The 17,076-nt window shown below is 38.8% G+C and overlaps 1 protein-coding gene across 1 annotated transcript in view; it reads left to right on the top strand.

The window, feature by feature from the left end:
- Positions 1-17,076, top strand: part of LOC120223949 (dynamin-3) — a 413,439-nt gene that overhangs the window by 232,260 nt on the left and 164,103 nt on the right. The window contains exon 11 of the mRNA XM_039222176.1: positions 12,552-12,638. Coding sequence (XP_039078107.1) covers positions 12,552-12,638 — 87 coding nt within the window. The remainder of the gene's footprint in view (positions 1-12,551; positions 12,639-17,076) is intronic.

The raw sequence follows: 17,076 nt of genomic DNA, 5'->3' as shown, positions 1-17,076 counted from the left end.
GTTGAACCAGCCCTGTAACCCAGGAATGAATCCCACTTGATCTTGGTGGATGATTCTTTTGATATGCTGCTGGATTCGATTTGCAAGGATCTTGTTGAGAATTTTTGCATCCGTATTCATCAAGGATATTGGCCTATAGTTCTCTTTTTTTGCTGGATCTCTGTCTGGCTTGGGAATCAGAGTGATGCTGGCTTCATTGTCTTTTTTCCACTAGATACTCTTTCCCTCTTTGTCAAAGATTAGTTGGCCATACATTTTTGGGTCCAATTCTGAGTTCTCTATTCTATTCCATTGGTCTATGTGTCTGTTTTTTTGCCAATACCATACTGTGTTGATAAGAAATCTGTACTTTAAAAGAATATTTTAGCCATTCCTTTTATTTTTATTTTTTTAAACTTTCTTTAGTGTTTATTTTTTAGAGAAACAGAGCATAAGCAGGGGAGGGGCAGAGAGAGGGAGACACAGAAACCGAAGCAGACTCCAGGCTCTGAGCTATCAGCACAGAGCCTGATTTGGGGTGTGAACCCACGAATCACGAGATCATGACCTAAGATGAAGCCTGACACCTAACCAACGGAGTTACTAGGCTCCCTTAGTTATTCTTTTAAAATGATAAAATTAGAGCAGATTTGCTTTTCCTTATTTCTCATTTTGATGTTCTTGACTTTGCCCTTGTTATGTCTACTTTCAAGTTCTTTAACTTTAAAATTTAACTTTAAAATTAAAATCTTTTGCAAAGCAGAATAATCTTAATTAAAGTTGAGTATACCTGGATTTTATCACTTGACTCCTTTGAACAGGAGCCATAGATAATGTGACTATATTATTTATCATCCAACATAAGACTCTTGTGAGATTGAAAGAGGAAGGTATTATTACTTTTCCTGGAATAGTAGGATTAATTCAAGTCTGCCTCAGGTCTTCTGAAAGGCATAGTTACTCTAGCTGTATCATCGATGTATATATCCACATATATTCTTAAAACAGTATTTTCATTTATGACATTTCTCATGTTGAATGTCTTATGCGTAAAATATTTAATTTTTTTCCTTAAAAAATAAATATCAGTGGAAAACATGAGATTTATGTGTGTTCAAGTAACAAAACACAAAGCTAGACTTCTAACCTGGGGGAATGCAGTCTTCTTGTGTATTTTCTCACTGTTGTCTCTGGGGCACTGGAGGACAAGACAAGAACATTAGAACTTTATGGGCCGTGCAAGGACGTGTCAATTTCAGAATTTTTCTGATGGATATTAGTTCTCAGCTACTTCTCTTTACCCCCAATTCTCCAGTGCACCGTTGCAGGGTCCTGAGTTTCTTTCAGGAAGCACTGAGAGGAACATCTTGTTTTTTAACGACAGTTTAGCAACTGTACCATTTATTGGCCTCTTGGGAAACTACATTCTTGGTCTGCCATCATACTAATTAATTGATTTTTTTACCGTACTCAGAAAAAGGCAAAAAAAAAAAATCTTTGCAAGGAAATAGAAAAGACGCCTTAGTTGGCTGTTAGAAATACAAGGAAAATTTTTTCAGTAAAAAGTGCTGTGAGAAGAAATGCTGAATTTTGTGGCATGTTAGGTGACTCAATATCTTGCTCTGAATACACATAACTAATCAAGTGAATCTAAAGTCCTTAGCTTGGCTTTCAAGGTCCTACATGATCATATCCCTTTTCATCTCTAAGCTTCTTCCACTTCCCCCTCCCTTGGTCCATCCCAGCTACACTGGTCTCCTTGTTTCTTCAACATGTTAAGGAGATGTGATGGCAGGGCCTTTGTTCTTCTCATTCTCAGTGCTGGAAATGCTCTGCCTCAAGATACTTGTATGGGTCACACCCTTGTTTCTTTTCTTTTCAAGTCTCTCCTCAAATGCCATTTAACCAAAAAGGCTCACTTTTTACCTTCTCTACCAGCTGGCTGTCAGGTTAACCAACTGCTGTGTTTTGCATATAATAGATGCCTCACATAACTCATGTTTCAAATCAGGCTGATTATTAAAGTTTGAACCTCTCATTGGGTATTGTAGGGAATTGATTCTGTATCAACCAATTTCTAGAATATTAAGTAGTTAAGAGGGGAATAAATGTGTGAAAATGGCATCCTCTAAATCAATATTATTTTGGGATACATGATTAGGATTTTGATGATTTTGACTATGTAAAGATAGTCTTATAACTGCAGGCTTACAAATCGGTATTCAGAGCAAAAGAGATAGGAAGTTATAATGGTTAGTATGGCTGAGGAAACGTTGTACCTTAAATAAGAGACATAGAAGAGAGGTGAGGAACTGCACTGGGCAATCAGAGTGGAGTATTTTTTAAAACAAAGAAATGAGTTATGCAAACAGCAGGAACTCCCATTGAATGAACTAATGAAGTGAGTGGCAGAAAGCCTGATCAGAAATCAAAAATCATTCAGAATGTGAGTGGGATTTTTTAAAATGTCTTCCTACATATATTATGAGAAGAATTGGGAATGCAATATTACGTCTGAGAGCCAGAAATTCAAGACAACATTTTGATTTTTATACTCCTCCAGAGTTTCCAGATCAACCAGCTAGATAGAAACCATACCAGCTTCATTACTGCCTTTCAGCTCTGCCTAGGTCCTGTACTGCTTAGTGTCTCCTTCAATATTTCTCCTCCTTTGCCTCCATGAGGGTGGTTTTTCCAGTGTGTTCTCTTTCCCTTTTGTTCCACTTAACAATTAGGCTCATTTGTGTGCAGTTGTCTCAATTGTTAGGTACAAAATCATGGCTCTGGTGGGGTCCTTTCCTGGGGAAGTTAAGCCCATGGGTAGTAAGTTTGGAAATATCAGGAGACACACACACATAAAAATCTATCCTCTCCACTAGGCCAGTAGATAGGAGGGTTCTTAGATGTTTCTGCTTCTTGGGGTGCTCTTGTCATTTTGGCTTAAGACTTTAATGATGGCTGCACATTACCGAGGGGAACTTCAACTATCAAGTATTTTGTTTCTGAAAAAATATTTATAGTGCCATTCCTTTGTGTTTTAAAAATAACCTTCTCCTGCCATCCATTTTTTAAATGCGGTTAGAGGCGTGCCTTTCCTCTTCAGTAGACCACTATTGCTTGTGTCGTCACTTTTCTGCAGGAGGGTGATTCTATATTTGTGTGGCTGTTGTCACAAAGCAAAGGTGTGCTGTTAACTTGGGCTGCTCTAAGTGCAGAGGAGAAACAGTTGCTCTGGTGGCTGAGGACAGGCTAGTGGTGAGTGTCAGATATACTGCCAAGGTTTGCACTAGTGAAGAACAACGGGTATTGATCAGCTATCTCTTCTCTACTTAAAACTTTTTACAGGACTCTCAAAAAAATAACTTACAGCATTCTCAGAGTATAAAAGGCCTTCTGGGATAATAGACTTTTCCTGGGGAATGTTTCCAAAACTTGAAGAGGAAGATTCATTTGTATCTTCAATTATTCATGAAATAATCCCCCAAATGAGCCATAGATCTCAGGATTCAGCTAGGGGTTTCAGTAAGGGGGTAATGGTTTGGTGATCTCATGAAGAGACACTGGGCTGTGAATTTTGAAATTAACAAGGCAGCTGGGTTTCTATGTTTTTATTATGATGCTATGCAAGCACTCTATGATCACTGTAGAAAAATTTGGAGAATGTAGAGATGTAGATAGAAAAAAAATGGAAATTATGCATAACCCATCATTCAAAAAGATTATTCCTATTAACATTTTGTAGTATTTCTATAGATCTTTTTCTGTGTATGGACAGTAGCCTTGCAGCCTTAAGACGCTTACTATTTATGTGTGATTTGTTATTATGATGTCTCCATGAAGAATTATAGTTTGTTGTCTAGCTAAGACACTAATGTGCATCATGCATACTATAAAGTTGGTGTGAACAGTGACCTTGTTTGACGATGGAACAGCCATATTCTTAGTTCTAAGTGCTTAAAAATTAGAAGACATATTAAGTGCTACAATATTACCCCCAAATTTTGAGATTTGTAAGGTCTTGGGCTATGTCCTTGAAGAATATCAAGAGTATATTGTGGCTTGTGACTATGTGTATATGTCTGTATGCTTATGCGTAATCACATTTATATATATATATGTAGCTTGATTTTCTTCACTTACTGTCATAAACAGTTTACCATGTTTTTAGATGTTATTTAGAAATTAGATAGAATGAAAAAATTAGGTATTGGATATTATTTGAATGGCTAATTGTATCCCATGAATGGATCTACCTTAACTTATTTAATATCATTAGATACTTAAGTGGTTTAAACAGTCTTATTTAAGAGAGGCAAGATGGCGGAGAAGTAGGCAGCTCTGTACTTTTCATCTGACCGCACCTCTCAAATAAAGAAGGACTGAAGCCATAGGACACTGAACTGCAGGGGTTTGGGAGGAAAAGAGACAGAGTCCGCTGTGAAAACAACCTCATAGGTGCGTGAGTGCAAACTGGGGAAGATAAAAATGGGCTGGGACCCAGAGACACAGAGGTAGGGGAGGGAACCCCATTTGCAGGGAACAGTGGGGAAAAGAGAGAGCGGCTGAAACTGCTCATAGAACTGTCCTTGGAGAAGAGAAAAACCTTGTCTCAGGATGGAGAGTGATCCTGATTCCAGCTCTGGGGTGACTTTGGGCTGGGTGCCCCGGTCCCAGGCAGCATCAGGAGAAACTGCTCCACTGCTCTCCCAGCTTGATTACCAGCTGGGAAGGACCCAGCTTGTGGGTTTCTATTTCAGGTGGTATCAATAAAATGCAAGGACTAAGATCTGGAAATGAGGCGTGGCTTGGGACATAGTTCACAGCCCATCTTGGCTACACCCGGGGCACAGGGAGATCAGACCCAAAAGAGTGATTTGCAATGCTTGGAAGGAACTGGGGCCCCGCCATTTTTCTCCCCACAACCACCAGGACAGGACCTCAGGGAGCGGCCAGTGGAACGCATTGGAGGCTAAGACCTGCCTACACAAAACCACGCCCATTCCTGCTGGAGAGCTGCTTATTTTTTTACCGGAGCCCAGGGCAAGATCAACATGGATGCAATGCTGTGATTAATTCTAGATCAATTCTTTCTATTCAGATATATTTTCCCTTGTCTCATTCATATCCCTCCCCTCTGCTGGACTGGGCACTCTGGTCATTGGTTTCCTTAACAGTAACATTTAATCCATTCTCTAGATGTATATTCTACACTTCCACCGCTACTTTTCTATCTCTCTCTCTCTGGAGTAATCAGACTATATAGTTTCTCTGAGTAACATTGTCTTTATTACTTTCTCTTTGCCACCTACCATATTCTCCTTTTTCTCTCTCTGAAATAAGCCTCTTAGTCTCTCTGCCTGGTCATTGTTCAATATTGCTTTCTCTCCACCCTGTCATTTCTCTCTTTGTATATACTCTTCCATCAGTACTGCATACACCCTGCTCTTTATTTGTGGCTGGGAATTCTTGTTTTATGCTTTTAGATAGTCCTTTGTCTATTGGGTTTTTTCTTTTTTCTTTTCTTTTATTCTTTTTTTCTCCTCCTTTTTCCTTCTTTTTTTCTTTTTCTTTTTCCCTTTCACTTTGCTTGTTTGTCGGATTTGTCTGTGCAATTGCGTGCCTTTGTTCCCTCTGTGTTTGTTTGTGTGTTTTCTTTTCCAGGGCTACCTCAAGAAACAAGCCAAAGTACACATGGTGGAGAGTCCCAAATACCACTATGAGTAGGGAAATAAAATAACCAAAGCCTCAACAAGAGGGACCAAGAGACACCATTAAAAGAATACTTCCTGAATGGACAGGCCTTGGACAGTCAAAAGCCTTCTTTAATATGGCAGTACTCACAGGTGCAGAGTGCATAACAAGATTTTAAAACTAACAAGAGACAGAAAGCAAGCCAAAATGATGAAACAGAAGAACTCTCCTCTAAAGAAATCCAGGAAGAAATGACAGCTAAAGAACTGCTCAAAACATATATAAGCAACATAACTGAAAAAGAATTTAGAACAATAGTCATAAAATTAATCGCTGGGCTTAAAAAAACCGTGGAAGACACCAGAGAAGCTATTGCTACAAAGACTATGGAGCTTAAAAATACTTGTGATGAATTAAAAAATGCTATAAAGGAGGTGCATAATAAAATGGAGGCGTCCAATGCATGAATTGAAGAGGCAAAGAGAATAGGTGAATTAGAAGACACAATTGTAGAAAAAGAGGAAGCCAGGAAAAAAAAGAGATAAACTGATCCAGGAACACGAAAGGAGTGTTTGACAGCTGAGTGATACAATCAAATGGAACAATACCTGTATCATAGGAATTCCAGAAGAGGAAGAAAGAGGGAAAGGCACTAAAGGATACTTGAACAAACTATAGCAGAGAGCTTCCCCAATCTGGGGAAGGAAACAGATGTTGAAATCCAAGAGGCACAGAGAACTCCCCTCAGATGTAACTTGAATCGATCTTCTGCACAATATATCATGTGAAACTGGCAAAATATAAGCACAAAGAGAGAAATCTGAAAGCAGCTAGGGAGAAAAGGGCCCTAACATACAAAAGGAAACCTATCAGAGTGGTGACGGACCTATCTACTGAAACTTGGCAGGCCAGAAAGGAATGGCAGGAGATCTTCAATGTGATGAACAGAAAAAATATGCAGCCAAGAATCCTCTATCCAGCAATCCTGTCATTCAAAATAGGAGAGATAAAAGTCTTCCCAAATAAACAAAAATGGAAAGAATTCGTCACCACTAAACCAGCCCTACAAGAAATCCTAAGGGGAACTCTATGAGGGAAATGTTGCAAGGAACACAAGGTACCAAAGACACCACCACAATCATGAATTCTACAGAGAACACAATGACTCTAAACTCTTATTTTTCAATAATAACACTGAATGTAAATGAACTAAATGCCCCGATCAAAAGACATAGGGTAGCAGAATGGATAACAAAACAAAATCCATCTATTTGCTGTCTACAAGAAACACATTTTAGACCTGAGGACACCTTCAGATTGAAAGTAAGGGGGTGGAAAAATACCTGTCATGTTACTGGAAGTTAAAAGAAAACTGGAGTAGCCATACTTATATCGGACGAACTGTATTTTAAAGTAAAGGCAGTAACAAGGGATGAAGAAAGGTATTATATAATAATTACAGGGTCCATCCATCAGGAAAGGCTAACAGTTATAAATGTCTATGCACTGAATACGGAAGCACCCAAACACATAAAACAATTAATCACAAGCAGAACCAATCTTATGGCTAAGAATGTGTTAATAACAGGAGACTTTAATACTCCACATGCAGCAATGGATATAGATCAACTAGACAGAAAATCACTAAAGAAACAATGGACTTGAATGACACATTGGACCAGATGGATTTGACAGATATATATTTAGAACTCTGCATCCTAAGGCCATGGAATTCACATTCTTCTCAAGTGCGCATGGCACATTCTCTAAGATAGATCACATACTGGGTCATAATGCAGCCCTCAATAAATATAAAAGAACTGAGGTCATCCCATGCACACTTTCAGATCAAAATGCTATGAAACTTGAAGTCAATCACAGGAAGAAGTCTGGAAAACCTCCAAAAACATGGAGGTTAAAGAACACCCTACTAAAGAATGAATGGGCCAATCAGGCAATTAGAGAAATAATTCAAAAATATATGGAAACACATGAGGATGAAAATACAACAATACAAACTCTATAGGATGCAGCAAAGGCAGTTCTAAGAAGAAAGTACATTGCACTCCAGGCCTATTTCAAGAAACTAGAAAAAGTGCAAATACAAAATCTAACAGCGCACCTAAAGGAACTAGAATGAGAGCAACAAAAGCACCCAAAACCCAGTAGAAGAAAATAATAAAAATCAGGGCAGAAATAAACAATATAGAAACCAAAGAAACAGTTGAACCGATCAATGAAACCAAGAGTTGGTTTTTTGAGAAAATAAACAAAGTTGATAAACCTCTAGCCAGGCTTCTCAAAAAGAAAAGAGAGAGCACTCTAATAGACAAAATCATGAATGAAAATGGATTTATTACAACCCATCCCTCAGAAATACAAGCAATTATCAGGGAATACTATGAAAAATTATATGCCAACAAAGTGGACAATTTAGAAGAAATGGACAAATTCCTAAACATGCACTCACTACCAAACTTCATATGGGAAGAGATAGAAAATCTGAACAGACCTGTAACTAGTGAAGAAATTGAATCAGTTATCAAAAATCTCCCAACAACTAAGAGTCCTGGGCCAGATGGCTTCCCTGAGGAATTCTACCAGATTTAAATCAGAGTTAATACCCATTTTTTCCAGGTATTCAAAAAAATAGAAATGTAAGGAAAACTACTGGACTCATTCTACAAAGCCAGCATCACTTTGTTTCCCAAGCCAGACAGAGACCCAGCAAAAAAAAAAGAACTACAGGCCAATATCCTTGATGAATACGGATGCAAAAATCCTCCACAAGATACTTGCAAATCGAATTCAACAGAATATAAAAAGAATTATCCACCATGATCAAGTGGGATTCATTCCTGGGTTACAGGGCTGGTTCAACATTCGCAAATCAATCAATGTGATACCTCACATCAACAAAATAAAAGATAAAAACCATATGATCCTGTTGATAGATGCAGAAAAAGCATTTGACAAAATACAGCATCGCTTCTTAATAAAGACCCTCGAGAAAGTCGGGATAGAAGGAACTTTATTTAAACATCATAAAAGCCGTTTATGGGAAGCCCACAGCTAATATCCTCCCTAATGGGGAAAAACTGAGAGCTTTCCCCCTGAGATCAGGAACACGACAGGGATGTCCACTCTCACCATTGTTTCACATAGTGCTGGAAGTCCTAGCATAAGCCATCAGACAACAAAAGGAAATAAAAGGCATCAGAATTGACAAAGATGAAGTCAAACTTTCACTTTTTGCAGGCGACATGATACTCTACATGGAAAACACCACAGACTCAACCAGAAGCCTAGTAGAACTGATCCATGATTTTGGCGAAGTCGCAGGGTACAAAATCAATGTACAGAATTCATTTGCTTTTTATACACCAATAATGAAGCAACAGAAAGAGAAATCAAGAAACTGATCCCATTCACAATTGCACAAAAAACCATAAAATACCTCGGAATGAACCTAACCAAAGATATAAGAGATCTGTATGATGAAAACTATAGAAAACTTAAGAAGAAAATTGAAGAGGACACAAAGAAAGGGAAAAACATTCCATGCTCATGGATTGGTAGCATAAATATTGTTAAAATGTCATTACTACCCAAAGCAATCTATACTTTCAATTCAAACCCAATCAAAATTGCACCAGCATTCTTCTCAAAGCTAGAAGAGTATCCTAAAATTTTTATGGAGCTATAAAACCCGAATAGCCAAAGTAATATTGAAGGAGAAAACCAAACCGGGAGGCATCACCATCCCAGACTTTAGCCTCTACTACAAAGCTGTCATCATCAAGACAGTATGGTATTGGCACAAAAACAGACACACAGACCAATGGAATAGAATAGAGAATTGGACCCAAAAATGTATGGCCAACTAATCTTTGACAAAGCGGGAAAGAGTATCTAATGGAAAAAAAGACAGCCTCTTTAACAGATGGTGCTGGACAGCTTCTTTAATAGATGTTGCTGGACAGCAACATGCAGAAGAACAAAACTAGACCACTTTCTCACACCATACACAAAAATAAACTCATAAGGGATGAAGGACCTGAATGTGAGACAGGAAACTATCAAAACCCTAGAAGAGAAAGCAGGAAACAACCTCCTTGACCTCAACCGTAGCAATTTCTTACTTGACACATCCCCAAAGGCAAGGGAATCAAGAGCAAAAATGAACTACTGGGACCTCATCAAGATGAAAAGCTTCTGCACGGCAAAGGAAACAGTCAGTAAAACTAATAGGCAACCTACGGAATGGGAAAAGATAGTTGCAAATGACATATCAGATAAAAGGCTAATATCCAAAATCTATAAGGAACTCACCAAACTCCACACCTGAAAAACAAATAATCCAGTGAAGAAATGGGCAAAAGACATGAACAGACACTTCTCCAAAGAGGACATCCAGATGGCCAACAGACACATGAAACAATGCTCAGCTTCACTCATCATCAAGGAAACACAAATCAAAACCACACTGAGATACCACCTCATGCCAGTCAGAGTGGCTAAAATGAACAAATCCGGAGACTACAGATGCTGCAAGAATGTGGAGAAATGGGCACCTTCCTACACTGTTGGAATACAAATTGGTGTAGCCCCACTGGAAAACAGTGTGGAGATTCCTCAAAACATTAACAACAGAACTCCCATATGACCCAGCAATAGCACTGCTAGGAATTTACCAAAGGGATCCAGGAGTGCTGATGCATAGGGGCAAATATACCCCAATGTTCAATGCAGCACTTTTTTAAAAAAAATGTTTTATTTATTTCAGAGAGAGAGAGAGAGAACAGGGACGGACCAGAGAGAGAGGGAGGTACAGAATCTGAATCAGGCTCCAGGCTCTGAGCTAGCTGTCAGCACACAGCCTGATGTGGGGCTCGAACTCACAAATTGTGAGACCTGCGCCGAAGTCAGATGCTTAACTGACTGAGCTACCCAGGCACCCCATAGCAGCACTTTCAACAATAGCCAAATCATGGAAAGAGCCCAATGTCCATCAACTAATGAATGGATCAAGAAGTTGGGGGTTATCTATACAATGGAATACTACATTCTTTCTCATTGAAAGAATGACATATGGCCATTTTTAGCAACATGGATGGAACTTGAGGGTGTTTTGCTGAATGAAATAAGTCAGGCAGAGAAGGACAGATACCATATATTTGCACATATAGGTGTATTAGGAGGAAGCTAACAGAGGACCATGAGGGAGAAGAAGGGGAAAAATAGTGGGGAGAGGGAGGGAGGCAAACCATGAGAAACTCCTAAATGCTGAGAACAAACTGAGGACTGATGGGGGTGGGGGAGAGGGCATGGAGGAGGGCACTTGTTGGGATAAGCACAAGAACTTATATGGAAACGAACTTGACAATAAACTAGAAAAAAATAAAAACAGTTTTATTTATTTGTCTTATTGTTGCTATTCCAAGCAATGCTGTGATGAATGTCCTTATTATTTCATCTCAGAATCCCATGAAATAATTAGGTTAACAGATACACAGGGGGTTTTGAGATTTTTTTGATACATATTGCCAAGTTGCTTTCCAGAAGGATTTTTCTCATTCCTGAATTGCTTCAGGGGCCAAAATTCATTGCAGGTATGCAAGGATCCTCCTGATCAGACCCCTGTGTACATTTTTAGTTTCACCATAAGACCATCGTCCTCACTCTCTGCTCTGATCTTTCTTTACTTCCTTTACCATTTGTTGTCCTTGTTCCACATTGCCATCACACTGTTGCCTGGAAAGCTCCATTTTCCCCACAACGGTTCTACACAACGTAACCTATGTCCTTCTAGATTAGGCCTCCTTAAACATTCTTGTAGCATTCCATTCTTCTTCTTTATTGCGTTGAAAACAACTATGATTAATTCATTCCCTTTTGCAAATTAAATTTTTGACAATTACTGCATAATTTAGATGGGATAATGATTGAAATGAACTATTTCTACAGTTTTGCCAGAAAGTATGTACATGCAAACATATCTATTAGGGAAGAATTTAAAAAATGATCTCAAGGTGCCTGGTAACTCAATCAGTTGAGCGTCCAACTCTTGATTTCAGCTCAGGTCATGATCTCCCAGTTGGTCAGATCAAGACGCCTGTCATTGGGTTCTGCTCTGAAAGCAGGGAGCCTGCTTGGGATTCTCTCTCCCTCTCTCTCTGCCCCTTCCCACTCAAGTGTACATGCACATGTGCTCTCTCTTTCTCTCTCTCAAAATAAATAAATTAAAACTTAAAAAAATTAAGTGGTTCATGGAATAAATCCTTCTTAAAGAGTAGTGGACAAGATGATGGGCTCTGGAGTCCCAACAGCTTGGGTTGGAATTCTAGACCCATGAATTCTGAGCTGTTTAGTCTTGGGCAAGTTGCTTAACTTCTCTATGCTTTGTTTCCCACCTCTATAAAATGGGATTAATAATAAAATCTATCTTTTATGATCATTGTGGATTTTGAATGAGATAATTCATGAGGTGTTAAGCACACAGCCTAGAACATGGTAAGTACTCTATAAATGTGAGTCATTATTCTCTTTCATCCTAGTTTCTATCTTCTTTATCTTTGAACTTTATTAAGTGTTAAGTCTGTAGAGTGTAGTACTAGATGCCATTTGGATTTCTGTTTTTTGTTTTTGTTTTTGCAGGGAAATCCTCTACTGGTTTTGAAGTGTTTCCCATCAGATAATGTAGTTATTTTAATTATGATTTGTGGAGCCCCTTCTGTCACTCTGCCATTCTTTAGGATATTGTACTTTTCCTTCTGGATTTGTAATATTTACCTTCTATAAGATAACATAATATATCTTTGCTTCCTTTTTTGCAGTATAACTTTTTGTGTATTAACAGTCAGATCTGTTTCTCTTAACAGCTGGCAAACTTCCCAAGACTCTGCGAGGAAACAGAAAGGATTGTTGCCAACCATATTCGTGAGCGAGAAGGGAAGACAAAGGACCAGGTGAGGGGAGACTTCCTTGGTGGGCAGGATCTTTGTTGGAAGTGGAAGGTCTCTCCAAGGAAGTGGAAGGTCTCTCCACCGCTGTCTGGTGGTCTCCAACAGTTGGGCTTTCTCTGAATGGAAAAAAGAACACAACTATATATGCTTATTTTTACTTATTTATGAATTTTATACATGTGTTGCTATGCTCACATCTTGTGTATGTTGAAAATATAAATGAGTGTAAGAACTTTGAAAGATGACATTTAGAAAACAGTAATAGGAATTCCATTACTTTTTCCCTCTCAGTGCTCCATGGATTATCAGGTATACCCCTCGCATGTACACACTCCACTTTGAAAACCAATAATCCAGAGACATACCACATGTTTTCTTTAAGCAGAGGTTCTTAGCTTTTAATGAGCTGACAGATAAGTATCAGGATACTCATAAATTCCTAAATGTCATGAAGAATGTTCAGTGTTTCAATTTTTTCCCCCTGAGGTGAATGGAGAAAGCTGTTCATCAGCTTATCCATGGAACCTGTGATTAGAAAACAAAATGTTTAATAACAGCTCTTTTAGGACACCTGGGTGGCTCAGTCAGTTAAGTGTCCGACTTTGGCTCAGGTCATGATCTCACAGTTCATGGGCTCTGTGCTGACATCTCAGAGCCTGAAGCCTGCTTCAGATTCTGTGTCTTCATCCCTCTCTGCCCCTCTCCCACTTGCACTGTGTGTGTCTTTCTCGCTCCCTCAAAAATAAATAAACATTAAAAAAAAAAAACAGTTCTTTTAAACATTTCTATTTAGTGAATGTATATGGGTTATAAAGGAGTGACCTTAAAATTATCTTCTAATCCCATTTAGTTCTTTTAATTCAAAAGGTTATTTTATGCAAAGGTAATTCATTAGAAAAAGCTAAGGACTATGTGTAAATAATAAAAGCTTCCTATTCCTAAATTTAGGTGGATTTTGTTTTTAGTTATTTACGAAATGTCATAATGGGAAGCATGAAGGTTTTCAAATGCTCTTCAATTCTAGGACACAGCTGTGACAGCATGTAGAGGACACTGGATGCAGGCCATGTGTTCTTTACAAAATAACAGCATGTTCTTGTGGAAATCATTTCTCAGACTTGTTTTCTCATGTACAACTTTGGGATGTTGGTCTATGTGATTTCAGAAGTCTCTCTAAGTTAGAATTCCAAGATTTTGTGCTTCTTAGGTGAGTTGGAAAGGCAGAGAGGAAAAGCCAGGGAAAAAGGAGAAGGCAAAATAGAAGAGAGAGACTAACCACAGAGAGACACACAGGCAAACTGCCACAGAGGGTGCATGCAGGGGTGGGGTGGAACTGGGGGTGGGGGGAAAGGAGTGGAAGGAGAAAGTGAAGAGACAGGATGGAGGCCCAGTAGGTTGAGATATTTGTAACTCAGTAAAAGCTTACTATCAGCTTGGGCTATGGGATACATTGCTACTAATTTTTATTATTGTGCTTTGAAAGTTAATTAACCATTGTTCATAGTTTTCACTTGTTTTCCAGCTTCCACACCCTTGGATAGCTACAATAGCCATAAAGAGGAGAAAATAGGCTTTGTGACTTAGTGGAGATAAACAAATCATTGTTAACTCGAGCCAATGAAATCAAGCCTGGGGTCAGATATAAAACCCTGACACCAGAAGACCCCCCCCACCCCCCATCTAATGTCATGCCTTCTGTTGGACCAAGAAAACTTAAGTTCTAGTATCAACTGTACTCCTGACCTTAAGTCAATAAGATAACAAACTTTTAATTTAGTATCCGTATTTTATTAAATTCAAAGGACAAGATATCCTACTTAATTCTTAGGGATCCTATGTAAAAATAATATTGAAGAATAAGTAGTACAATTATTATCTTAATTATCTTTGTTTTCATGTCTAAGCAGTTAACTTCTTCACGTTTCATAGTTTTCACTTTACTAAAATAATATAATCAAACTTAGCATTGTTAAGATTGTGGGCTTCAGGTTCATTCTTTTTAAAAAAATTTTAAATGTTTTTATTTATTTCGGAGAAAGAGAGAGAGACAACGTGAGCACGGGAGGGTCAGAGAAAGACAGGGAGTTACAGAATCCAAAATAGGCTCCAGGCTCTGAGCTGGCTATCAGCACAGAGCCTGACACGGGGCTGGAACCGTGAGATCATGGCCTGAGCTGAAGTCGGATGCTTAACCAACTGAGCCACCCAGACACCCCTGTGGGCTTCAGGTTCAGACTGCCTGAGTTTGAATTCAACCTCTACCGTTACTTTCTGTGTAAATAATAAGGTACTTGACATCTTATGCTTCAGTTTCCTCATCTTAAAGTGGGGTAATAATGGTAGTTAACTCATAGGCATTTTATGAGGATGAAATGAAGTATCCAAATATAGTTCTTAGTTCTTCATTAATTTTAGTTGTTTTTATTGTTTTTCCTAAAGAACTATGGGACGTAGTATCTATGAGAAAGAATTGCCTTTTTCTAATTTCTTTTTTTTTAATGTTTTATTTAATTTTGAGAGCGGGAGATCACGAGTGGGAGAAGGCCAGAGAGAGAGAGAGAGAGAGAGACTCAGAATCGAAAGGAGGCGCCAGGCTCTGAGCTGTCAGCACAAAGCCTGACGCGGGGCTCGAACCCATGAGCTGTGAGATCATGACCTGAGCTGAAGTCAGACGCTTAACCAACTAAGCCACCCAGGCACCCTGCCTTTTTCTAATTTCAAGAGAAATTGTCTTTCTTCTGCAACTCTGATGTAGTGATTAATTCCCCAAGTGGGAGATAAGGAATGGAGCAGGTGTCTCTCTACTAGGTGGCCAGTCCTGGTCTGACAGTTCATCAGTCAATCACCTGAGAAAGCTGGTGCTTGACACCTATAGTAGGGACCTGTGTGGCACCGTGAAAACATTCATGTTCTTGGTAATGTAAAGGTGTCAGTTTGCATAGATCTCACATTTGAGTTCTGAACTCTGTGCTGCTTTGGGTCATATGATGCTTCCAAAGTAGCTGGTAAGAGAGTGACCCATTTCCTCAGACTTCTGTACCAAAAATGCTTTGAGGTTTTCTTTTTTAGTTAAAAAATTAAAAAAAAATTTTTTTAAATCTTTGTTCTTAGAGAGAGAGAGGAAGAGGAGTGGTGGAAGAGGGGCAGAGAGGTAGAGACACACAGAATTCAAAGCAGGCTCCAGGCTCTGAGCCATCAGCACAGAGCCCAATATGGGGCTCAAACCACAAGCAGTGAGATCATGACCTGAGCCGAAGTTGGACGTTTAACCAACTGAGCCATACAGGTGCCCCAGTTTTTAAAAGTTTTTAAGAAATAATTACCAACCTCTGCTCTGGAAGCTTTGTGGGGGGAAAATTCTTCAATATTAAACATATAAAGAACGATAAATCTGTCTGAACTTTTTTCTAAACCATAGGTTTTTAAAATACGTGTGCCTGCTATTACTCCAGGTGCTTCCATACATGTAATTGCATGTTAAAGGGACTGACTTTGTGGGCAATTACTGCCAGTAGGGGTAGCTTTACTTTAAATATTCAATAACTGTGGGTAAAAAGGCAGTGAGAAACACTGAGAAAGTGAAAAAATGTGAAAAAAATGCACTATTTTCCTTTTCCTCCCCCACATGCGACCTGGCTCTTTTCCTAGGATGAACACAGACTCCCAGTTTCCAGGAATATGAATGAGAACAGCCATAGTTTTTATTCCCCCCCCCCTTTTCCCTATACTGCAGTCCAAGTTAATGTGCATGAATGGCCAAGATATTCATGACAACCTTTGGCAATGCTGGAATTATGTAGATATTTTGCTCTTTATGGTGGTAACAATTTGTGCTTAAACATTATGGTTTATTGATACAATGTCCTGGCCAAATGGATTTGGGAGTATAACATTTAACAGAATCTGGCTTTATTGTTGGGAGCATAGAGGCAATACCACAGACAATCTAATAATGAGGACTCCTCCTAACTCTAGAGTTTTATTCATTAAGACAAGATGCATCTGACGATATGAAACTTTTTCATAAAAGTATGATGTTATTTGACCTAATAGTACCGACCTTGACTTTATGTTTGGTAGTAGGGATGGATTTGGGTGATACATTTATTCTTTTTGTCAGGTCCCTTTGGGACTCACAGCAAGGTTTGGTCAGATGACTAGCTGAGATTAGCCATAAAAGCAAAGCCTCAGAGCTTATAGCATTGGGTAGTAAGTGAGTGACAACAGTGAGTGGTCATGTACTGATTATATGGTAATAAATTGGTCCCTTTAAAGCAAACTCTTCTTCAAGGCTGGTAGACAGTTATAAATTTGTAGCCATATTTACTGGGCACCTACTATGTGCATCATGCTACATTCTGGGGATAAGTGGTGAACAAGACAAATGTAACTCCTGCTTCCAAGAAGTTTACTTACAGTCTTTTTTCTTTTAATGTTTATG

The sequence above is a fragment of the Hyaena hyaena genome, unplaced genomic scaffold, assembly GCF_003009895.1.
Source record: "Hyaena hyaena isolate Hyena2069 unplaced genomic scaffold, ASM300989v1 scaffold_1075, whole genome shotgun sequence".
In the NCBI taxonomy this organism is placed as follows: domain Eukaryota; kingdom Metazoa; phylum Chordata; class Mammalia; order Carnivora; family Hyaenidae; genus Hyaena; species Hyaena hyaena.
Note: the sequence above shows the minus strand (reverse complement) of the source record. Positions and strands in the feature narration are given on the sequence as shown.